This window comes from Catharus ustulatus, chromosome 8 (assembly GCF_009819885.2).
Source record: "Catharus ustulatus isolate bCatUst1 chromosome 8, bCatUst1.pri.v2, whole genome shotgun sequence".
Taxonomy (NCBI): Eukaryota; Metazoa; Chordata; class Aves; order Passeriformes; family Turdidae; genus Catharus; species Catharus ustulatus.
The window spans coordinates 16,280,452-16,305,554 of NC_046228.1; the positions used below are offsets into that span (position 1 = coordinate 16,280,452).

The window sequence follows — 25,103 nt, forward strand, 5'->3', positions numbered from 1 at the left end:
GCTGCTGACAGCAGCCCTCCATCATAGAAATGCTCTGTAGGTGAACATCCAGGAAATCAGACTGAAATGTATTGTACCGTCTGAACACATACACATACCTCCTACATTTCAATATATCACTTAGATCATTCAGTATATCTTGATAGATTAGAGAATGTTTGGACAAATGCAGTGAATTATTAAAACCTCATTACACCCTATTTTCTCACATTTTTGTGGTGCAGCAGCAATAAGGGTATTTTTTCGTGACTATTCTTTGCAATGAAATTCTTGGGTACACATATTCTTTGTTATTTTAATAAAGTTAGAGAAATTATACTAGCTGCCTAATGATGAGACATTTTTAGTTTGTTCATAATTCCAGTTTCTGGGTTTCAAAAGCACAACAGCTGCTAGATGTTTGGCAATATGATAACATAGTTATCAAGTTCTAAGCTAAATACCTGAGGCAGAAAAAATATGAAAAGGAAACAAAAAAAGACTACAGTAAGAGATACATGTAAGTTTAAGTAAGAAATCACAATTATTTTTTATGAACTGCTATATCTGATATTTCCAGTACAGCAGCACCCATGAACTCCAGCTTCATTTTGGAGGAATATGTGTCATAAATTGGGCAATAAATGGCTGTGGTGTTGAGGTTTCCACCATTTCTACACAGTAAATCTATAGTAATGTTGTGGGGAAAAGTACATATTGCCATTTGCGATTTCATGATGATTAAACAGAAAAAAAGATTGCAAGAAAAACTAAGGAATATTTTCAAGGCTAGCATAAGTTACTTGTTCTTATAGTTATTTTTAAGGATATTTTTAATATCTTGGCAAAATTTATCTGTTGTCACTGTAAGAAAGTTTTACTGCCTGAAGGTTATCAATAAGTTAACTTGCAAATACCATTTAAAGTTACTAGAAGCAAAACTGAGGGGCTTTTACAAGTAAGGTTTTGATGATTTATTTCATACATTATTAAGAGCTGAATAATCTTTTTTGTTTCCATGCATTTTCCAAATATGGACTTGATTGTAAAGCTACAAGGATGGAATTCTGTCTGAATTTAATCTTTATTTTAATACCAATTTTAATTTTTGCATTGGTGGACAATTTTCTCCTGTAGAAATCAGAAATATTGTACATTACAAGTAATTTTTATTTTCCTTTTACTGACCATTGAAATCTTCTTAAAAAGAGAAGAAAGTAGAAATTTATTGAAGCCATAGTATACTTTTATTGGAATACTGGTTTATTAGTATATGGACTTTCCTGTTTTGTCTCATTTCTTATTTAAAAGTGTTGTGTGTTCATTACAGAATGTTTAATATTGCAACACTTTTGGAGTCAGATACTGTCCTGAGCTTCTTGTGAGTTTGTGAGTTACTGCTTTATATGCAGTGAGACATGGCAACGTCAGACTGCTGATGGGTTGGAAATCTTTAATTTGATATCTAAGGCAAAAGTGAGGCTTTGTTTTTTCATGGGTAGCTTTCAGTTCAGTGCTGCATTTTACTCTTTTTGGTTCACATTAATTTTTAATTACATTAGTCTTTGGTAGTGGTACGGATCAATAGGATCTGCATTCTGCCAGGATGAACTGGAAACCCTGGCTTGGAATACACTCCTTTGTCCTCCAGGCAAGATTAAGTTTCCCCAATTGTCTGATGCAATCTTTCGGAAAGGTGGTTTCCCCTATCAGTTACCTGAGGGATTTGTTGCTATTCTGATTGTTTCAGTTCTTTTCAGGGGCTGATAAGTATACGCATTGTAAGTCTGTATTTTTTTTTGTAACTTCATCTGTGTGCAGCAGAGGTAACATGCTCAGAATTTTAACACATCAAAACAAACAGAATTTGAAAATGTTATGTGATGTGCAAAGTCTTTGGAGACAGCTAGTGCCCCGAAGTCTACTTTACACAGAAGAGATTAACACCATTATTCTATGTATAATCTCTCCAGCAAAACACTGTCGCCTATTTCTGTCAACAAATGGTTTCTTTGCTTTGGCATCTGAAAGAAATTTCAGTTGTGTAGGCAACAGAACATGCCCTTTATAAGTTGCAGAACCCAATTTTAAAAATATTTTGGATGGTAACTGCAGTTTTGAGAAGCTAAATTATATTCATTAACCAAATATTTTTAAAACAAGCTAAAAAGACTAATTATGTCTACTGTGTGTGACACACTTGTAGTCCAAAGGTTTATTATTTCACAGTACACCTTTTGAAAAGGTGCTTGCAGACTGCTAGCTGAATAAAAGGTCTACACACATCCTGTCCAGGTAAGGAGTGCTTTAAGAGCACATTTTCTTTCTGAATTAAGGTGATGGTGTGTCTGTACTGACAGTCTTAAAGTCTATAAAACTGCCAGATAGCAAAGAGAATAAGGTAAAGATGAAGGTGTAATATTTCTAGAAACCTCAGACCAAGCAAATTTTGGAAAATCTGAAGGGAGGGGGGAGAAAAAAAGATAGATGCCACAGCGTTTCATGCTGTAGTGTAGGGCATGAGCAGTGCAGTGCGTCATGGTGTAGTACATCACAGAACTATCTTTTAATGGAATTGAGTTATGTATAGCCATAGCCAACATGTGAAAACTTCATTTTTTGTGTTAATAAATATGTCAGTGATCTTTTTCAGATCATTAAATTGCTAATTACTAATTACATTGAATTACTAATAAATGAATTATTGTATTTTTAATATAAAATTTTACTGTTTTCACGGAAACCTGGTCATTGCAAAAATTAAAACTTAAATAACAAATATCTGCTTAATGTATTGGATTGTATTTGATTTTCTGCAATTTTTTTTGCACGGATGAAAGAACCACATAATTTCTCACCTCTTCTGTTAGGGGAGGGTCAGATCCGTCATGGAGCAGGGAGTTGGATCCCTCCTCCCTTCCATGGCAGGGTACATGCCAGTGTCAGGGCAGAAGTGGAGAGATGTGAGATTGTGTACCGGGAGCCGCTTCCCTCCGGATCCCTGACTGGGCACGTGTGTGTGCTGTGGCCAGGCTGCCGGTGCCTCTGACATGTGGCCTGCACAGGCTGTGCAAACAGTTTCTTGCCGTTTGACTGAGCACACGTGTGCTTGCTTTGTAGGACTGGGTGCAGTTTCTGCCGTGTTAATGGATAGTTGTGTTTTGTTTATATGCGGGAGAGGATGGCAACAAGACACAAGGCGTTAATTAAAAAAACAGTCATGAAGCCATCAGCTTGTTTCTTCTGCTCATCTAAGACTGGCGGGGAGCAATCTCATGAAAACTTTTTCAGCACCTGTCCTGGTGACAGTTATACTGACCTTTCCCTGTGTTAATTTTTAGTTTACACTTTGTAATTAAGAAACGCAGATCATTGAAACAAATTATTACTGTTAATCAGTAAGTCAGCATACAAGAATGCAAAGAATCAAGTCTCCCCTTGTATACTAAATGAGGAGATTTCTTCCAGATTCTTGCTTTGATCATTAGACTCTTTTAAATAAGCAAACATTACTTAGTTGCTAAGCCACAGGCTGAAGTTCATTAGTGTGTTATCACAAATATTGGAAAAAGAGTACTAAACCAATATAAGATAGAGGACCTGTGCGTAGGCTGGAAGTAATGCAATAAACGTGACACCGGAACATTTTGAAAGAGGGTTCAGAGTGATTAAAACCATTTCTGTTTGCAAAACCCCACCCACTCAGCAAGAAAAAGTACCAACTCTGTGTTGATCTGTTTTTTCTGCTACTGGTATCTCTAAGATTTTCTGGAATTTCAACAGATCTAATATTATTATAAACAATTTTATGCATATTCTATATTTTAAATATTGATGAGATATATTGAGGTGGGGTTTTTTTAGTCTAATGGTTATCTTTAGAATGCTTTTAAACATAGATTGAAAGGCAGAATGATTTCTTACTTAAATACCCTGTTTGGGAGCCTAACCCAAAATCCTAACAAACCAGTTTTGAATAAGTAGATATTGCAGGTCATTGAACTTCACAAGAAGTCATGGTCATTTGGAATTGTTTTATATTCAGTGTGTTATCCTAAGCAAATGAAATAACAGTGCATGCTTTTGTATTCTCTGCAGATCTTCAGTACAGTGAGAGAAGAAGAGGAAGGAGCAGAAGATATTTTTGAATATATTCCTCATCTTCTGAGAAAGCTCCCAGCATCTGTTACAGACTGTATATACAAAGGAGACGGTTTTTGTGTAAAACCATGTGTAACAGGTGCTTACTGTCAATATCGTGCCACTTTACAGAGGACTGCACTCTCTAATTATATAACTGGTGCTTTACTAGAAGCAACTACATCATTAGGAGCAAGAAGTGGTCTTCTAAATATCTTCGGAGGATCAACTGGAAGAACTATGCTTAAAGGTAATGTACTTTTTTGTTTTTAATCTCCGTCCACCTAAAGTATAGGATGAGTTGCAAAATTATTAATACTATATAGGATTCTGTAGTTTATGTATTAATGCATGAAGTTAACAGATAAAAAAGGTTTTAAGTTTTCAAATATTTTCCTTTGCAGTCATTATGTGTCATAATGAATAGCTATCTTAGTTTAATAAAGTAAAAATGCAGCTAAACTGAAAAAGAATCCTATTAGAAACAAAACACCTTTTCAGGTTTTTTTCTTGTTGGAGTCTTTTACTGCCTGCATCCAAATTTAATGCCTAACCTGTTGTTTTTAGGGTGTTCCTATGTGTAGTGTTTCTCATTCACCAAGTGCTTCTGCTCATGGACTGACTTAGTTCAGAACTAGAGAAAGGAGTGTATGCTTTGCCTGGTTGTTATTGTTGTCGTTATACAAGTAGCTGTCAGCATAGCACTGTGCTGTGAAGCATGTACACTTCATTACTGATTTATTGGTATTGGTCTTCTCCTGTGTCCATCATCTTTGTAGAATTGGATCGTTTCAAATAACGTGGGTATTGTCTATATGGAAGGTGCCTATTGGAAAGTGGGTGTTGCAGACTAAACTTCCATGCTGATCATCTTTGTGTGCAATAATATCCTTAATGTGATTTAGTTTAGTCAGTTTTGGAAGTTAAAGCCTTCTTCGTACAAATTCTGTGCTTTAAAGTATGGCTTTGTAATGAACAGTGCTCATATTATTGATTAATTTTTAATTTATGCCTAGAATATTTCATAAGTTACTCAAGCATTTGGAGATTTATCATCATCTGATAAACTATAACAAAAGGATGTAGTATCTCAGTCAAACCATGGTAGAAGTGATGCACGTGGATACTATAGCTTACCCAAAATTTTAAAGGAATGGGACAAAATAAGTGCAAAATCACTGTGATTCCTTAATTAATGCAGATACTGATTTCATTTTTAACAGACAAATAATAGTATCATTTATGCTCATATATGGCTATCTTATTTTTATCCTAAAAAGTGGCCCTTTCTTGTTTTAATTCATTTCTCTCTAAGTGAATCAAAAGGCAGAGAAAGGCACTAAAATATTCTAAGAGTAACAGGTACAGGTGGCAAACTTGTAGTATGTGTATGAATTACAGTAGCACCGTGAGCAACATTGCTAAACTTCACATACTGTCATTGTCTGTGAGAGACAGGTACGTATAGTGCCTGATTTTGGTAGGGTTTTCCATTTTATTTTGGTTGGTTTCTATTTGTTCTGGAGAGATGAGTGCTTTAGAAAAATAAACAGGGACATTCCTGCCACAGGTCAGAAAGCAAGGTTAGAAGAACGGAGCCATGTGTTTCAGAACTGAGTTCTGAACCTGAAGCAGCAGCAATAGCTAGCTCAGGCTCACTGAGCTGCTCCATCTTTTTATGGAGCCTGAGCTAGTGAGTGCATATGTGTGCTCTGTGTACTCCATATACCAGCACACTGTGCACTGGCTTGGGGGTGTCTATGGTTACAATACTACATGGTGTATGGTGTTGGATTCTGAGGCAAAGGATGTAAGACATTTTTTAAAAGCCAAGATTTTGAACTCACTTTGCAATTCCACTGATAACCTGTGTAGATAGTAGAGATTGGATTTACTGTAGTGTTCTAGGCATGATTTATTATGCTGGTCTCTGGTGAGGAAGATGTGTGGTGCAGCCTTAGGATATTGAAATTTTCTGGGTATGGAAGTTTCCTGTTCATTTATATTATGACGATGTATTATATCTGAGAAATTATAAGGGTCCCCTCTAAAAACATTTATGTGAAGTGTTACCTGATGATATGACTGAGTCATTTGCATTAGCAAGAAACCCAATTGTATTCTGAATTCAGAGCTCTGGTCATCATTCATGGGTGTGTACCTTTTGAGAAATCGTCCTATCCATACAGATTGAAAAGAAGGTTATTTTCTTCTGTCCAACATCCTCTGTATGGCTGGATTTAACTTTAATAAACTAACCTCATCTAAACCCGAGAAAGTTTAATTCACATCAATAACTCTGTCATCAAATGCAATAGAGGATTTATCACAGGATACAGAATGTCATGAGAACACTTCACTCAGTTGTTTGGAGGCATTGAAAAGGGAATTTATTGATCCTGTTGTGCTTTAATAGCTGCTGTTTAACTCTGGTAGGTAGCACCTTGCTGCCACTCATTCCCCTACAATGAGACGGGAAGAGAAACAGAAGGGTAGCAGTGCAAAAATTAATTGAAAAAAATTCAGTTGAAGAGAGTTTAATAGATTAAGTAAAAGCTGTGTGTGCAAGCAAAGCAAAATAAAGTAATTCAATACCCACAGTCAACAGGCAGGTGTTTAGCCCTTTCCATGAAAGTAGGACTCTGTCACATATAATGAGAAGACAGGCACTGTAACTCCAAATCGGCTCTCAACTAGATAGTAAATATTACTGCACTTCACATGATTTTCAAAGACAGTTCTTAAAAAGCTTCCAAAGCAGAAGTAAATTTGTTTGATAGAACCAGTCTATATCATGAAATCTTGAAAAGATCTCAAGGACTTTGAATTTGTGTTTGGAGAACCTTTTTTGGACTAGACAGCATTCCACTACTTTTCTTTCAAAATGTTTGCAATTTTTGGACGCAAAGTTCAGCACTCTCTTGCACAGTGTGTTAAAGAGGAGCCCATTACTTTAATGGGGAAAAGGAAGACTTCTCAAAAAAATATTACTCTCTTTATTTAGGGCTTTTATGTAATATCTGCCTAGGAAACAGGGATCCTGCAAACAGCAAGTCCCTAAAACTGAGACAGTGGTTTGTTCTCCCTAGCACCAAACATTTTGTAAGTTCTTCGTGTTCAGTCCTTCAGGGGTTACTTAGTGACCTGAGCAATGAACCTTGCAATCCCAAACAGTCCAACTCCGGGAATGCTTTCTAAGGTTTTGCTTGGTAGCTAAGGACTTTAAGTGCTCTGAGTCCCCAGGGCTAGGATGGTTTTGTGGGCAGATCAGCCAGTGTTGTTAGTTCCACAGAAGGCTTCCAAACATACCAGACCTTCTAAGCCAGAATTCCCAGTCATGTGGATCTGAGACTGAGCGTTTTCAAAAACTCATGTAGGGCCTTCTGTGTAGGAGAGTCATGCCCTGTGCCTGGAGCAGGGTGCCTGCAAGCCCTGCTCTCAGATGGCTCACAGGGCTGTCAGGCTCCCGACTGAGGGGCTGCCACTCCGCTCCCGGTAGCGCAGGGACAGTCTGAGAGTGGACTCCCGGGAACCACAGATGCCTGAAGTTCCCACAGCTGTGAGGTCAGTGACATTCACATCCTTGTCAGCATCTTTGTTGCTACAGAGAACATAATTTTCACATATGAACACTGAAGACATTTAGGCTGCACTGTTTTAATACCGGTGTATGTAACTCAGAGTTTTTGGTTAGAAAAAATTGTAAGCGTGTCTTTCAATGGGATTTGGATTGAAGCCTTGTTTTTTGCCTGTAGAAAGGAAATCCTGCTTCTCAGCCTGTTCTGTTTCTTACAAATTGATTGCCACAGAAGTTTGCTCATAACTGTGAATGGGCCAGAACTTTCACTGGAATCATATTTGAAGGACCAGTCATTGTCATAGGTCATACGGTGTTGATTTTTTTATGCAAAAAGTGAAAAAAAGTTGTGTCTTTCTTATAGAAGGAACTAAAGTATGTGAAAATGTTTTTACTTTATATTTGATAGAGTTATCATTTGAAAGAAACTCATACTCTTCCTCTCAGTCCAATTTAATTCTGTTTGAAATCTAAGATAAAGGGAAGGAAAGTTGGAAAGAGGTGTCTGAAGATGGAGCAGACTGCAAACATTTTGTGTCAGTATTCTTTTCACTTCAGCTTCTTCTAAAATGGATGAGTCTGATGCCACTCTCTGATATAAATCAGACTTCATCTTCCAGAGAAAGCTCGACAGGGCTTGTTAGACAATAGCAACTTTTGACCAAGAACATAAAGAAACTAATTTGTCATGAATGCGGAGGCAGACTGCACTGATCTTAAGAAAACCTGCTTCATTCATCCCACGGAATGTAGTGATTACCGTTTTTTTGTAATCAGACTTTGTCATCTGCAAGACTGCACCGCAAACAGGTGCCCAAGTCTCTGTGGCTTTTCCCACTGCTATTTCTTGTACCCTTTGCACAAAGTGTATTGTTGCAATATTGGGAAAGTTGCAGGATCCCTGAAGTTGGGACAGTTGTCTGATAGCTATATGTCAGTCACAGGTGGTAACAAGCTTGATGTACATAGATTTATACCAGTGTAATTTAGCTGGTGGGCTGTGTGTGTGTGTTTGTACCCAAAGGTTAAGATCATCTAGAATGAGAGATAAAGCCAAATGAGCTGAAAACACAAAATGTGTCTTAGGCTGACAGTCTATGGTAAGATGCCAAGGACAATGCACTATAGGTGAGGAAATCAGATACTGGATACAAGTCAGTCTGTATATAGATAATATGGCCTGAGGCAAGGGTGTGAGTCAGGAAACAAGGATTTCATGCCTGCTGTGTTGCCTCCAGGATGTAGGTCAAGAAAAATAGGAACAAGTGCAGGTCATCTGGTTAGGAACAGAGAGAAGAGTGACATGGCAAGAAGCACAGATCAAGGCTGAGACATCAGGAAGGAGGAGAAAGATTCTGGAGGACAGCCGTAAGTCTAGGGACGCGTGGAGCTGGTTACAATGATTGTCCCTGCAAACTGGCAGAAGGGAAAGATCACTGAGGTCAGTCTGCTGGACCTGCCACCCTCTGGCCAGGCCTGTTTGCAACCAGATTGGTCACACCAAGGGTAGTGGGAGAAGGACTTAATGAGGATCCTTGATGACATTAATTTAACAAAAACTTCCCTCAATCCAACATATTTAATACACTTATAGGCACAAAGATTTAAATTTTACCAGCATAGCTTGTCTTGTCCTTACAGTCCTCTTTCCAGGGTCAGTAAGGCATGTTACTGCAAGACACATAATTGAAATAGGCAGAAGATTGAAGTTAACCAGTGTAAGTAATCTTATTAAAATAATTCAAAATACTTTCATCTATAAAATTGTAATAGGTATCATACTTCAGGTGCTTGTCTGTATGGGTCTGGATATCCTAGCCTGTGTACAGGGCTAAGCCATTAAGAAGCAGAACTGAGTTCCAGCTGATTTTATATAGATTTTGGTTCCAGTAATACTGTGTGACAGTTTCGGTACACTGTTGATCCTTTAACCTGTGTATCTGAGTCTCATCTTATAGCAATATTTTTGTTGGAAGTCTATAGCTGTTATTTCCACTACAAGAAAAAAGAAAAAAAAGAGTTCAAATACATATAATGAGTCTGTGTTGTTAGAGGTTTGTTGTGAGGAAGGTAATAAAGGGGATGCTGATGTCTGTGGATGAAGGCTGGGAGAGCAGAAGATTATGCCAAGTGATGCTAGTTTTAAAATCAAATTTATTGATTTTGTATGATGACTACTCTTCAGAAGAAAATGAAATGGGATTCTGAATGGAGATAGTTAATCCCTGAGTGGCTTATTATTGTTTATTATTTCAAAGGTCTGAACATTTGTTTGAATGGACCTTGTAAAAGTAGTGTCCATGGGAACTTTTAAAGTGTAGAATGGAACTTTTTCAGTATGTTTATGTTAGCATGTCAATCATGAATAGAAAACCCCAAGGACTCAAGCAACAAGATGACTCAAAAGTCATCTCTTGAAGTTTTGGTTTTAGGAAACAAAGTAGAGAGAAAATCAAGTTTTGTAGGATGATGTTTTATTTCTTTCCAGACAATACTTTGGATAAATTCTAAGGAATCCTGTACAGTTTACTTACAGTTTACAAAGATTCAGGTTTTTTATTTGGGTTTTCAGATACTTGCTTTTATAACTAGTGAAAAATACTTCAGTATTCACCCTATAATGATGAGAAATGTTTCATTTGATGGTTTGTTTTGTATATTTGTAGGGAGATATCATTAATAAAATTTGTATTTAGAAATAAAATTGATTTTAAAGTTTTCTATTGCATCTCCTTGGGCATCCTTATGTTATCATATTTAACATGAATTTTTTGAAAATGTGTTCTAGTTTCCAGCTGGAAGTTGGAAACAACACTAAATTGTCATTCTTCCAATTAAGAAAGAATATGCCTGTGTTGTCAATGAAAAAATAATGGTGTGTTGGCCAGGTCCCATGGTCGTTCCTTCTGTAGAGATTTTTCAGACAAGACGTATATTCACCGTATAAACAAAGTGTCTCTGAGTGTACTGCTCGCATTCCAGTTCTGCACAGACCTCTCTCAGACTTCCTGGGGAAATGGAGAAAACTTTCTTGTGGCAGCATATTGGTTTTCAGTCTTGTGTACTCTAGCAAATTTCATAACTAACTTTTCAGTGATGTAGTCCTGCTGCTTGTAAAAGTGGTGTAAACTGTGTGTAGACAAGGGTAAGGTTAGAATGAAGAAAAGAAGTGATAAAAGTGCCAGAGCCAGATACTGACTATGGTTTCTGCTTACTTTCGGAATATAGATGCAATCTGAGGGTGATGCTGTCTTTTTAATTCCCCTTATTTGTATTTCTTCATGGTTAATCACATTTCTGGAAGCCTCAGGGAGGTTTTCCTCTACTTTGCCTCTCAAAGAAACTTTTTTGGATGGTTGCCTAAGTCATAGCCCTTTGTCCCATTAAAGCTAATGCTATTGCCTTTTACTAGAGTTGTTAGTGCAGGGAGCATAATAGCTGTAAAGGTAGGGAATTTGCTAATAAAGAAACCCACATTGTGGTTTTTGTAATGCTTCAGATGAAGTTTCCTAAAACAAAAGTAATTCCATTTATTACTTTTGGCCTGTTTAAACAACATTGATATAAATATAACTTGTACAAAAGCCTGAGTGTAGGGTAACTTATTTCTTAATATATTTAAAGACAAAAATCCAGCAGAATTAAAATCACTTTTGTTTATAACGCTGCTGTCAAAATCAAATGCTTTTAGTCTTAGCAGGATGTATACTCATCCTTAGTTTCTAAACTTCCTTCCATTTGAATCCTAGTGTTTCAGCTTTTATCTGGGGAGGTGGGAAACCTGACCTTTCCGTGAGCCAGCCAAATGCATGTCTTCTTCATGGCTTACACAAGGCATGTCAGTTATGCATTTTGCCACAGTTTGTAGCTTTAAACTGAGCAGCTGTTGCCTGACTGTTAGTTTGGACAAGTGCAGCGTGGAGACGTTTTGTGGAAGTACCTGCTCTTCTGGCATTTTAGGAGGAATCTAAGATTCAATGGAAGGCACATTTGCTGGTAAGATTTGCCCTTCTGTGACTCGTAATACCCAGCTCTGATTACGTACAGGGAGGTAAATCAAAGTGATAGTTTTATTTCCAGAGAAGTAAATGGCCTGACGGTTTTCTAATCTCATGTTAGATCTGTAATGGCTGCATTTAATAATAGTGCTATAAGGACACGGAACAGTTTCTCGGTGGAAAATGAAGTAAGGATTTAATATAAGCAATATGAAATAATGTTGTAACTGTGTATTTTGTATTTCAACTTGTTTGAAACGGAATGCAGTATTTCAAGTAATTTAGGCAAATTGCTTTGTATTTATTTGGTTCACATTGCAACTTTTTGATGTTAAATTATGTTGTGAGACATTTCTTTTTTCTTATTCTACAAATAGCAAGTGTCTGTTACAAAATTGCTGGAAAAAATATGCATTTCAGTACTTTAAGAAGTACTAGAACAAGGTAAGTATATTTTTCCTGAAGTATATAAATTACTCAAATGTTACAAGTTAGTAACATGTTTTTGAATATAAATGCACTGCTGCTTTTTTCTCTTGTGAGCTTTTCTTCCTGGGTCTTCAGTATACAAGTTTATAAATTGCAACCAGTTTTTGTTTCATGGTTGCTTAAGGGAGTTTACTTTTTTCTTCCTTTCTGAATGACATGTATGCGTAGCAACATGTAAAAGCAATGTTTTGCTCCTAACTGGCCATAAGGAAACGCCTCTATTTGCATGGTTTTTTTAAAGTGACATCTGTAACTTGAATGAAGGTTCATAATATTTTACTCTGTGAAAGGAATGTCTTTTATGTGCTAACTCTCCCATTTCCCTAATCTGTCTGTTAGCTAAAGGCTATGAGAAACATTCACCATTCAAAGTGATAGTACCCCATTGCAATAGGAAGGTTGTCTTGGCTGTCAACACTGTTATTCTCACCTCAGTGATTTAGACAGCACAGAAAAAAAACCACCCTGATACCAAGTGTATCTGTATTAATTGCAAAACAATGGTGTTTTTGATGTGTCTATTCAGTCAATGATAACAAATCTGAGATACCTAGAAGTATTAAAAGAAAGGGAGTGATTTTTGTTTTAGTTAATTTCAACTCAGACTCTCTCTTTTGGCAGTTTTGTATTGTTTTTAGCTTTGATTTGAGGCAGAATGGTGTAAGTATTTTTCTAAAAATTAAACTGATACGAGGATTTTTCTTAGGCCATAATTAGTTTAACTTTTTTTTTAAGAGGATTCATATTGACATAGTTTTCGAATGATTAAGTATTTGCTTTTGAAATCCTAGTTATGTATATAAAGCATTGCTACATATTTTAGTAATTCTAAAATCAGTAACTTGCCAGGAAGATTTATCAAATGCAAATTGAAAATTTTTCAAAGCAACAGTACAAGAACTAGGGTACAATTTCGTGCTGAAAGTGTCTTTAATTTTTTTCTTGAGCTTAATTTTAAGGGCTTTGCACAACTCTACAGTAATTACAAATTTTTGTCTACATTTCCCATGGTCTTAGTGCGACAGATTCATGCACACTTTCAGCTTTCTTTGTAAGCATTGAGATCTTCTAGCAAAGGGATAGATGTGATGCTGTTGCATTAGGTCTCCTCTCCTTGCCCTCATCTATGGGCACCAGAGTGGTGTCATCTGAGAGCATTTTTCTTTGAGGGAGAAAAAGAATTCTCAATCTGGAAAAGCTATTGCTTCAAATGCCTGTTATTATGTTACTGTTAGCTTTAGAGAAGATTGGATCTGGAGTTGTTCACCTGTATTTGCTTGTTCAAATTTAAATTGCAAACCTCCACAGAGAAACACAGTAAAATGGTTTTGTGGAAGCCCAGGGGATGGACTAGATGATCCTTGTAGTCCTTTCCAGCTCAGCATGTTCTGTGATTCTGTGAAAAATTTCTTTAAATGGATATTTTCTTTCAAAAACATAACTTATTCTAAAAATTATTACAGATTTTTTTCAAATAAATTACTCTTCTTATGAGTTTCTAAAAGTTTCAGGTTGTAATTCAGAAGAATTCAGATTTGAAACATCATTAACCTTTGGGACTTGATTCTGAAAATAACTATACCTTAAAAAGAAATCTTTTGCCATGTTTGCTGTGAAGAGTTAGTTCTGTTCTGTGTTGGTGTAGGCACTTGGCTGGCTGATAAAATGTAATTAACATTTTAGGAACTTACTTGTGATACCATAATTTAAAGCATCATGAAATAGTTTTGTTATTATTTAAGTTGAAGTGTCTTAAATTTGAAGGTAAGAAAAAAAAAAAAGAATCTTAGAAGTAGAATTTCGTTCTAGGCTTTAGGTCTTCATAATATGCAGCTTTGTAATTGCCATGAAGTACAAGAAATCGAATTAAATAATATAGTTCATGTACCTCATAGGTACAGTATTTGTGAATATAAAACCTCCTAACAACTACTAACAAACCTTTAAAATACGTATTGAGCAGACAAAAGAAAAGAGGTACTGCTTCATGTACTGCTTGAAGGTGGTGGTAGGATTTGCATACAAGATCAGCCTTTGGGAGAAGACTTCAGGTATTTTCCATAACCATATATAGAATGAATTTCTCTAAAAAAGACATCAAGGAAAAATGAAAATATATGTAGAATTCTTGTTTGCAAAGATAGAACTAGAATGGTGTCAGTAACTAGGATTTCTATTTGTTTCCAAACCCCTAAAATATTATACTTTCTTTTGTTCAAGAGAATAAAAGAAACAGACAGATCCTTCAAAAACCAAAACTTTTTTTTTGAACATCAACTATTGGAAAATATTTCAGAAAGCTTGAGCAGGAGAAAAAGGTTTAGCGATTGCATGAATGAGGGTACATCAAATTTGAAAACAGGAGGGCAGTAACAGGATGTTGCTTGGAAAAGTAAGAAAACTCATAGAATTACAAAGCCTAACGTCAATGGACCATTTAGCTGGTCTGACATCCTTCTAAGTTGTCTCTATTCCAAGCTCAGTAGTTGAAAGGCAGCTGTGCTACAGCCTTCTGAAGAAGCCTGAGAACTATCATCCATCCATATGCCCAACTTTTCCAGTGGTCATTGACGCTCCAAGATAAAGAAGGGTGGCACTTCCAGGTTGAGTTTGTCTGTCATCAAGGACCAAACATTTGTTCTTGTTATGTATTTTTTCTGCTGGATTTAATTATTTAAAATATCATATATTTCCCCTGTTGGAAGGTGCTTACATATCTACTACAGTGAAGTTTCTTCTCAATTTCACTTTATTGAATTGAGGTTATGCTTCTCTGATCTAAATCTCTTTCTCTGGGTCTCACTGTTGAAACTTGTAATAATTTTATGGCTCTCTTAGCATACTCTGTGGTTTGTCTGTGTCTTTAAAAAAACCAGAAAAAATATAGCTGTGTATTATTGGTATAATCTGCAATCTATTCAGGGGGACCTGGTTTTGCCAGCCCCACCTCCTAGAAACTCCTAGAAAAAAATTTGATTTAGAATCCCATCTTATTTCTTCAGAGATATTAACTTTAGGAAAGCAAAACTCCTTTTCATACACAAGATTTGCACTTCTTATGTCTAGAATACTTCCTATTTCCAATAGATCTATAATGTGTACATTAGCTTGACTACTTGCTTTTCTGTTAAAGTCAGGTAAAATGCTTAACTGCCATGGAACAGGCCTGGAATAATTTGGGTTGGAAGGGACTGTGCTGGTCTTAAAGACAAATGTGCTTTATTTTCCTAGTTGTTTTATTTTCTTGCTACATAAACAATATTGTTGCTGGCCTTAACTCCGTTTAAAACCTTAACTGCGATACAGGTAGGAGTAGCACCACAGGGAAGGAAGAGAAGCGTTAATTTTTGCTATGTGCTTTAACAGAAGGAATTACTTGCATTTGAAGTCTTCAGGTTAAGAGAGATTTGTTGAAATCTGAGGAAGGTACTAGTTTTGAGTTTGTTTTCAGATGGCAAAATCACTAGCTTTGAAAGTTTTCCTGTTAGGAAGGGCCTGCAAACACCCTTTCTAGTATAATCTGCTAAAGCTTAATGACAAAGAAACAATTCATTAAGGAGTCTTGTGACTGTTTAGAACAGCTTTTATGTAGCAAGTGTATTAATCCTGTAAAAGCCACATGTAATGCGTACTTTCATTTTTTTACAGGATAGCTAGTTTCAGCAGTATAATATATATAGCTATACTCTGAACACAATCTTGTATAAATGTATCTTTGCTAATTTTCCTTATGATGCCCAAATGACATAAACTAAACAAAAACAATTATAGAAAATAGTTGCTTATATAGCTGCTTATAACAGAGTTTAGTCTAAGGAGAACTATAGCAATTTACTAGTCAAGTTGTAAAAAAGCCTGCAAGGATAAGTAAGTACTTAGAGCATTTATATTTGAGGTAGGAAGAAGTAAGTAATATTGAGGCAAGTCATAGATGTTGAGATTGTTTAGATCTCTATTACGAAGTTAAAGTTGATTTAATACTTTGTGTAGTCTATTGTTTTACTTCTTTTGGCTCAGACATGTGCCTGCCCTGTTCTGTGCTGTCTGCTGTATTCCACTAATCCTTCTCTGGCTTAAACTCCTGCGTCGTAGAACAGATTTCGGTTCTAAGTCTTAATCACACAGACTCCTCTACTCTGTAATTTATAAACATATGAAAGAAAGAATCAAAATGTTTTCAGCTTTGACTTTTTGGCAATTCTTGCTATTGCAATGAGTTTTTTTCATTAAGCTACATGATATTTTTACTGTCTCAGTACTACAAATTCTTTCTTGGACTTCAGAGTTTTGTTAAGCATATCACCATTTCCACTGGTAGCTCACCTGGCCATGTCTGTACTGCATGGGAGTCATGGCTCTCTCTGAAGTGGTGAGGTGGCCCACAATGCCATTGGTCCTTCAGTCCTTGATATAGCCACTGAGTGTATGTGATTGTATATTTGATGTATTCTGTATGTCTGTGGAAGGATCTTGATTATATTGACCTGAGTTTTGCTGTATATTTCTCTCTTTGGCTTTAAAATGCCTCTCAGCATCCTTTGAGTTGTGCTTCTGGCACAGCCTTTGTGATTCCAGAAACCTTGCTAAGAATAGCTGACTAGTAGCAATACTTCCTTAAAAGAAAAACTGGCATGATATAATACTTATATAACATCATGAATGTGACTTACTATGATGGGAAGTTGTAAATTAATGTTAATCACTTAGAAAAATAGCATATGAATTTTCCTTAGCTCCCCATCAGCTTCCTCATGAGAAAAATCAGCTTGTTAAGGACTCAGACTGTTACAATCCTTTCAAAAATTTTCTGGTAATTGGCGTAGTTAGATGTTTGCATTGAAAGACACCTTTCAAAATGACCTTTTAAAATTTGGAAATTGCATTCTAGAGTAAGGAATAGCTTCTTTTATTTAATTCTGCAAACTCATTACAGAATCCTTTTTTTCACTCAGTAAATTTAGCAACAGTAATTGGACTTTGCCAGGTATTGTACTACACTGGAAACTTGCATTGAAATTGCAAATAAGGAAAAAAACGTGAGACTAAGAGGATTGCTCCTATTCTAGGCAGAGACATTTGTTTTACTCTTCCTGAATTATGAGAGGAAGCAGTTTACAAAAGAAAACAGCTGAATTACTTCCCCTCTGAGGAAAAAAAACCCTACAGTGTGGCAATAATTTTACTTTATTCCTCTATAGTTACAGACTTTCCATTTTTTAGACTGGTTTCCTCAGTTGTATTTTAACCCTACAGAAAAGATGCTAATTTGACATATTGTCCATTTACAATACATGTTGGTGAATGAGCTTGAGAAAAAAACTGTGTCTGGGGAAGAGAAAAAGAACGTAAATGAATCCACACTAAAATAAACAATAAACATGTGTTAGGAAAGCCATCTGTTTTGCCTGCATGGATCCCTTTGCATTTTGTGCATTGTACTTTCTATCCATGGAGCACTTTCCAGGTGAATTTGACTGCCTGCATTGGCAGACTCCTCTGGAGGTTCACACAGCTTTCATCTGCTGTGTGTCTCCAACTGCTTGTTTCTTTGATATTGCAGAATCTATATGGAAGAAGCATCTTATGATGCTATGAATTTTTTTCCTTTCTTTGAACTATCTGGTAAGTAAAATACCTTTTGTCCTGAGAATACTCAACCCAGGGTATAAGTATCCATATATAGATAGAGATAGCATATCCATATACAGCCTATAATACTGTATTTTTCAGAAATGGCTTTTAATTCTAGCATTGAAGATAGTTCACTTTTCATTCCAACCACAAGGGGAAAAATGTAAATAGTACGTAGAATGCAGTAGTCCAAAATAGTTCAGTTGTAAGGGACCTACAGATCATCTACTCCAAATGCAATAGTTAGCCTTAATTCTTTTAAACTCAAACTTAAAAGTCTTGTTTGTTTTTATCTAGAAATACACATAAGGATTACAGCAAAGGCATCAGCTGTGATTTTACCTCTGTGTTTTTGTGCGGTGTAAACAGGACACAGACCAAATGATATTTTGTAGGCAGACACCTAAGGAGGAGTAGCACAGCTCTGGCTGTGTTGGGGTAGAGTGGAGGGAGCGACCACTGTGACAGTGCTCTGCAGGACATGCCAGAAGAGCCATGGATTTACTGCACAGCATTCCCAGTGGCTGCAGGTCATCATCACTTAAATGGCAAATTAATATTCACATCTTAAACATCTTGCTCTCTTTTTGACCAGTTTCAGTGAATAATTTTTCTGTAAGTCTTAAAATACTTTAAAGCCATTTCTTGAATAATGAAGTGTGAGTGCTGAATGGTTGTGAATTATGAATATTAGCTTTGATCTTCACCCTGTTATGTAATCCATCAATTTATTTCCAGTTCATAATTTTTCTCTATTTTTAGCATCTTTTTCAATTAGTGTCCTTGGTTCACTCATTTATTCTTGTGTGAGAGAATCTTTTCATATTTTCCTCTACATTTTGAGTTTTGAACTAGGAGGTAAAATTACTGCAGTATTTCTTTTTAGCAGCATATAACTCCCTGTTCTTGTTAACCATTTGTTAAGTATCTTTATAAATTATAGTACTATCTTTAAAAGCACTTTAAAAGGCCATATTGTTCTTATTAGATCCTTCCTTCTGGACACTGCTGACACAAAAGTATTATCTCAGTAGTTTTGTGGTGTTCCATTACAGGTTTTTGACTGATACCTTAATAAGTCATGCAGTTTTCTCAAATATGTCTTAGGGCATTTTTATGTGGATACTTTTGTTTAAATACAGGTATATTCCCTGGATTTTGTTTTTGTTAGAAATATAAAAATCTTGGATATCAAATTAAATTATAGCTGCTACAATAAATCTCCTATTCACAAAATGTTCTCATCATCAGGGAATATTCAGAGCACATGGTGGAGTCACTAATTGAATTCTCACCAAAACTATGTGGAGAAGGTGTAGATTCTGTAGGTGCTTCAGTTATGTAGAGGCTGTATTTCTATTATTCAAAATGTAATGTAAAATAAGTGAAAAACTTTCCTTAGCAGATCATACAAAGGTATTTTGTACACAGGTGCACAATCAACAGTATCTGCTGTTGGTGATTCTATTCTCTACCCATTTTCTGTGAAATAGTTATGTAGAGGACAGGTCTCAAACAAAATAGTGTTAGGAACAGATTCTGTTTAGGTAACTGCTGAAAGCCAGCCAGAATGATGAAAACTCTGAACTGATTGAACATTTTCCAAGTGTATTCCATTCCTTTAAAATTCTTTCACTGCTAAGCTTCAGGGCTTAAATTGGGAACATCTAATCAAGTGTTGTTTTTACTGGATGTGGCTTGGATTAATTTTGTTCCAATAACCAGTAAGAATAATAACCAAAACACTTATGCAGCAGATTTGCCTGCCCTTTGGTCTATGTGGAAAATCTGGTAGCGTGTCTAGTCTATGTGGAAAATCTGGTAGTGTGTCTCATGCACCTGATAGTCTTTCCTTTGAAGATTCAAAAGGCAAGAAAAAGGAATTTCAAGTGTTGTACACTTATCAGATCTTGCTGATTTCTCATGTTATTCTTTGATATAATTATACTTAAAATTAAGTTCTCAGATTGGCATCTAGTGTTAATTTTGTACCGCTAACAACAATGGCAGTTTTAGTATTCGCATCACTTGGTATGACACTGAAGCCATAGGAAACATTCTTACTATTTTTACCTTGAAGGACTATATTTAATGATTGTTTTCCTAATTGAAACACTTTTCATTTGAATAGTTATTTGAACTTGGGCATTCCTGTGCAGTATTTGGGAAACTGGACCAGATGGGAGCAGACCATACCTCTTTCCCACCTATCCTTGGAGGGTCACTGTCACATAAAATCTGGCCCCGAGCCGAGCCAGTAAACCCCATGATTGCACGATTCTGTTACTAATTCATTACTTTGTTGCATGTGGATCCTCGCTGCAAAAAAAAAAAAAGTGCGCCTTATACGCCAGTGCGCCTTATATATAGACAAAGTTCGGAAATTTGCCGACACCCGGAAGTGCGCCTTACAGTCCGGTGCACCTTATAGTCTTGAAATTATTGTACTCAAATGTTGGGACCTGACTTGAGATTCTTGCACTCTGTCTAATCACTGGATATTTCTCCATTGCAGCATTAACTCAAAGTTGTATGCATTTTAATTTAATTTTGAACAACAGCTCCTGCTTTGATTTTGGACATGGTTTGTATCAGTTTTGGGAGGTGAGGATAAACCTTGAACTCTGCTTTAACTCAAGCTGTAACAAGTTAATTTTGCAGTGAGAATGGTACAGTTCTTTTTCTACAACACTCTTTTCTTCCAAAGTAAACTCATAAATCCTCCCTTTTGACCATTTTTGTTCTTATGGGCTGGAATTTATCTGGTAATTTACATGTACATTTGTTTAGCATTTGAACTTAACATTCCATATGCTATGCTGTATTTATATTCAGATCTTAATAGGTCTTGAATACAGATGCTGTACAGAGGGCCCTCCTGCCAGTGTGTCACTCAAGTCAAAATCCTGTTAGTCTAACACTGTGACAGCCTTTAGGAGAAAGATTTATGAAATGTATGTAAAAGTGGAATATTTCTGAAATCATTCAGGAGTTTTGCAAAGGAGGGGATTCATTAGGTACGGTTTAATAGCAGGAGAACGATGAAAAACCCAAAACCACTTCAACACTTCAACAGCAAGTGTGGTGGTGATAGTTGCCTCTGAAGGAATGAAATCATGTGTTTGGCCTTACACTGTGTGCTGCAGGATGCCACAGCAAGACAGATGGCGTGTTGGTATCAAACAGCTTTTGAGAGCTAAATTTTAGCCAGTCAACCAGACATTCACAGTCTATCTACCAAATTATAATTAAACCTTCTTCTGGCAGGTGTTCTGAAACCAGGATATTGTTTCATGAGTTACAGCAGTAGGTGAAGGTTCCCTGAAATAGCAGGGTGCAGGTGGCCCATTGCCATACATGTAGACTGGAAGCAATAAAGCTTTCTGACTAAACAGGTAGATGGTGTAGAGATGGATCTCTTCAGCCTCCTGGCAGTACTGCTGATTCATCTCTCCATGGTACCTATAACACAGGCTGCCCTTTGTAGCTGAGGTATCCATTTGCTATCCTGTTAGCCCCAGGGTCATTTGTAACTGCACTGCCTTCACAGCCTATTATTTCAGGTGCAGAAAAAATGTTTACTGACTGGAGTTAACACACAAAAAGCACATTGATTCTTACGCAGATATTCTGGAACCATTCCTAGTTGTACTTTTCTGCACGAGGATGCAGTCTCAGCTCTTTGCTAGCTGCCCTGAAAATTGAAAGGAATTGGAAAATCAGCATCAAATTGTATAAATTTTGTCCTGAGATCTTCTGATTTTGCAAAGTCAAAATTAATGGTACCCTACCACTTGTTGTATCTTTTTTTCTTGAGAGTTTACAGCCAGAAGAAAACCCAGTGAATCTATTTACTATGGACAGATCTGTGATTATTTTTATCAGCTGTAGCCAGTACCAGCCAACCTGCATACTGAGAGGAAATGGTTGGTAAAATGTGTTGGCAGTATATGGTAATTCAGAGACAATCAGCCAAGTTCTCTTGTACGCTGCAAAATATTTCCATGAATGACTCAGTCTAGTGGAGTGGTAAAAACCCTTGGATACACTTCCAGAAATCTGAGCAGCAGTGTGGATGCAATTACACAGGGCAGTGCAGATGGACACGAGGGATGATGGGAGGCAGGCATGGCAGTTAAGGTGTGGTGAAATCATGGTGATGATTTGAATTCCTTTCATGTATTATGTCAGTGCTCGGATTTCACAGGATATTCTGAGTTGGAAGGGACCCAGAAGGATCACTGAGTCCAGCTCTAAAGTGAATGGCCCATACAGGGATTGAACACACAACTTTGGTGTTATCAGCACATGCTCCAGCCAACTGAGCTAGTATCAGTATATCTAGCTTAGAACCAGGATCTTCTAATCCAGCCTTAAACAGAATGTAAATAGGTTTTCAAGGTCATACTTATGGATAGGAACTCCCTAAAAATGTAAGGACTGCTATGTAATTGTTAACTCGAAGTTAATGTATTAATAAATACTTCATGCTGATCATCTTTAAATCAACTTTACAATCTGAATTAATGTTTTGTTGTGCATAGGTTTTACCCTGTAAAAATGTTTACCCAACTTCTGTGATTAAATTTAAAAAAAATCCTTTTCTATGCATGTGAATCTCAACTGTCCTAAGTATGTCACTTTTTTGGACAACTTAAATTTGTTTGAAGTCAGAAATTATGTAGGCAGGTTGTATCTCTAACTATACAGTACTTTTGTGGGGTTTTTCCTGTGATTTCACATGATTGATGCTATAATTGCAATATTTTGAAAGTGTGTTCAAAGTCTGGTTTTCAAAACTGAACTCTGCCAGTTCCTAAAGCAAGAAGTGATTTAGGAGTAAGTGACTGTTGTTACAATCACTCCATATCTTTATTTTTTGCTGAATTCCACTATGCAGACAGTTCATGAGTCAGGATTTTCTGGTATATAATGTAATTTAATTCAATTATACTTCAACATGCTAGTTGCCTTTAAAAAAAATCATCTCCAGAGGTTTCGTAAATCTGTTCAGCAATAAAATCTCAGCCTCAGTAGAAATATCTGTGTCTTACATTTTCAGGATGTTCTATTTCCAGCAAAATTCTTTTCTATAAGTGATTTCTACCTTTTTCCTTTTCTCTTTGTCCTGTAGAAACCGTTGCTTTTTTCACCTGGCCCAATGTGCTAACTCACTGCTGCTCCTTGCTGCTGCTTCTCCAATGTCTTGCTATTACTATGATTGAATTAAACTCAAAGCAGGCTTTCTTGAACTAACTGTGAAGTCTGCTGTTTCTATTCCAAACCTTAAAAGAATCCTGTGCCCTCAGAGTGCATCAGTAATCTCACTTGGTCTAATTAAAAAAAAAACCCATTTTTTCTACCGAGCTAACTCATCTTCTTTCCTTCAGGTTATCTATGTTATCTTCTGCTAGCTGATGCTTAGGTCATAATGAACTCCATTTTCATTTAGTCCAAGTGCCCTGTAGATCAGAGCTCCCCTGCTAATAATTCCCAGTGTGTGCTGATAGGCAGTTTTAAGAGGTAGCCCATATTGCTAGGTTTAGGTATATGGAGAGAGAGCCTGTGTGTCTTCTCATTCTTTGGTTACTTGACTCATAACCAAATACAAAGATGAAATGATCTATTGATTTCGGTGGTTTCTACTTCAACATGATCCTGTTCTGTGTCAAGCTTCCCACGAAATGCAATATCAGGCTCTAATACTGGAGTGAGTTGTTTGCAGTCAAAATTGATAACGGTGAATTCATGTTCATTAAGGGAGAGAGAGGGGTATTTTTAATTAGATAGAACAGAAACAGGAAATTAGCAAAAGCTTGTTGGTTTGGTTATTAGAGTACTGAGATATGTTGTATCCAAGGGACAGCAAAACAATGCTGTCGTGGTTATGCTGATCTGTCCTGGAAGCTGGTGTTCAATTAACCTGCTGTATATTGCTTAGGTGTCTTCTGCTTGGGGAAGCTTTTATTGTATATTTCCTCTCTTTTGAACAGAACAATTTTATATTTTATATATTGCCAGCTGTTCATCTGTGCTTATCTCTTGATTTTTTTCCTGTGGTCAGTTTTTATTTTCTCACTGTACACATAATCCATATGTTCTCTTAAAGCATATGAACAGTTTGGAGGATTTCTGTAGCATAGCTTGCTAAAAAGGCTTCTATTATAATCCATTTATTGCACACATTTTAATACCAGCAGAGAAAAATATTCCTTTAAGATTTTTCTCTGCTTTCAGTTACATTAGTATAATGTCATGGAATCAAGGTATATTATCAAAAATCGTCTAAGTTAAAAGACATTATAATAACATAGAATAATTACTTTTACTCTTACCGCTATTGAAATTCATTTTTTGCTGTAGAAATTTGTCATAATCACAAGATCTTTGCCAATAGCCTTCTAGAGAGTGAACATGTTGTTAGTGATTATAATTTTCACTTTACTGCTTTAAAACTGTTTTTTGAATTTAGAGAGAATACTTTTTTTTTTTAAATCAAAGTAAATGTAGAAAGAAAAGGCCTTAAAAATGAAACTAAGACAGAAATCCAGTTATTGAACCTTTCAGTTCATCAAACTTCATTGAAAGTAGATTTTCATATTCTAGGCAGGCTTACACTTTTGAGATTGCATTCATTTAAAAAATGTAGTGACTTTTCCCTGGCACTCTGTATTTTTCTCCCATTCTTAAAAAGATTATTCTTTTGTTAGAGAAGAAGAGACCTCTTTGTTCCCATGGGCATCAGCAATGATTAAGTCAGTCCACGAGTCCTTTGTTAAAGCTAAGCAGAGGTTATCTTGCTTTGATTAATAAAAGCAATACTTACTATGTTAGAAATTATCTGCTCCAACTGTTTATCATTGGGATAAGTAAAGCTATAGATTTCGGCTTTAGGCAACTCACAAGTGAATAGTCTGGGTCCTCATTTTCTTGTAGTATTTTTGGCATTAACTTGATGTGGTAGAACACAAAAACCCAGTTTCATTTACTGCAGCAGCAGCTAATTTTAGTGAGGATTGTATCTTGCCTTAACTGTTAAAAAACCTACTGTGCTTTTGGTCTGAAAGCAGTTCCATTCTGCATGTTACTCTAAGGACCTGGCCATTCTTTGAAGTGCAGAAAGATACTATGGGTTTCCTGAAGAACATAAACTGACAATGCAAAGCTGGAGGATTTGTGTATTAGACTGGATAAGGAGTTTTATAGCAGAAACAGATCTGTTCCTGGAGTGAAAAATGATAGAAGTCTGAAGCATACACACACACAAAACTGAAAAGATAGTCCAGGAA

General features: G+C 36.3%; 1 protein-coding gene across 4 annotated transcripts in view; it reads left to right on the forward strand.

The window, feature by feature from the left end:
• PLCE1 (phospholipase C epsilon 1) overlaps positions 1-25,103 on the forward strand; it is a 142,385-nt gene that overhangs the window by 58,969 nt on the left and 58,313 nt on the right. For all 4 annotated transcript variants that reach the window (XM_033065666.1, XM_033065667.1, XM_033065669.1 and 1 more), the window contains one exon: positions 4,078-4,369. In XM_033065666.1, coding sequence (XP_032921557.1) covers positions 4,078-4,369 — 292 coding nt within the window. The remainder of the gene's footprint in view (positions 1-4,077; positions 4,370-25,103) is intronic.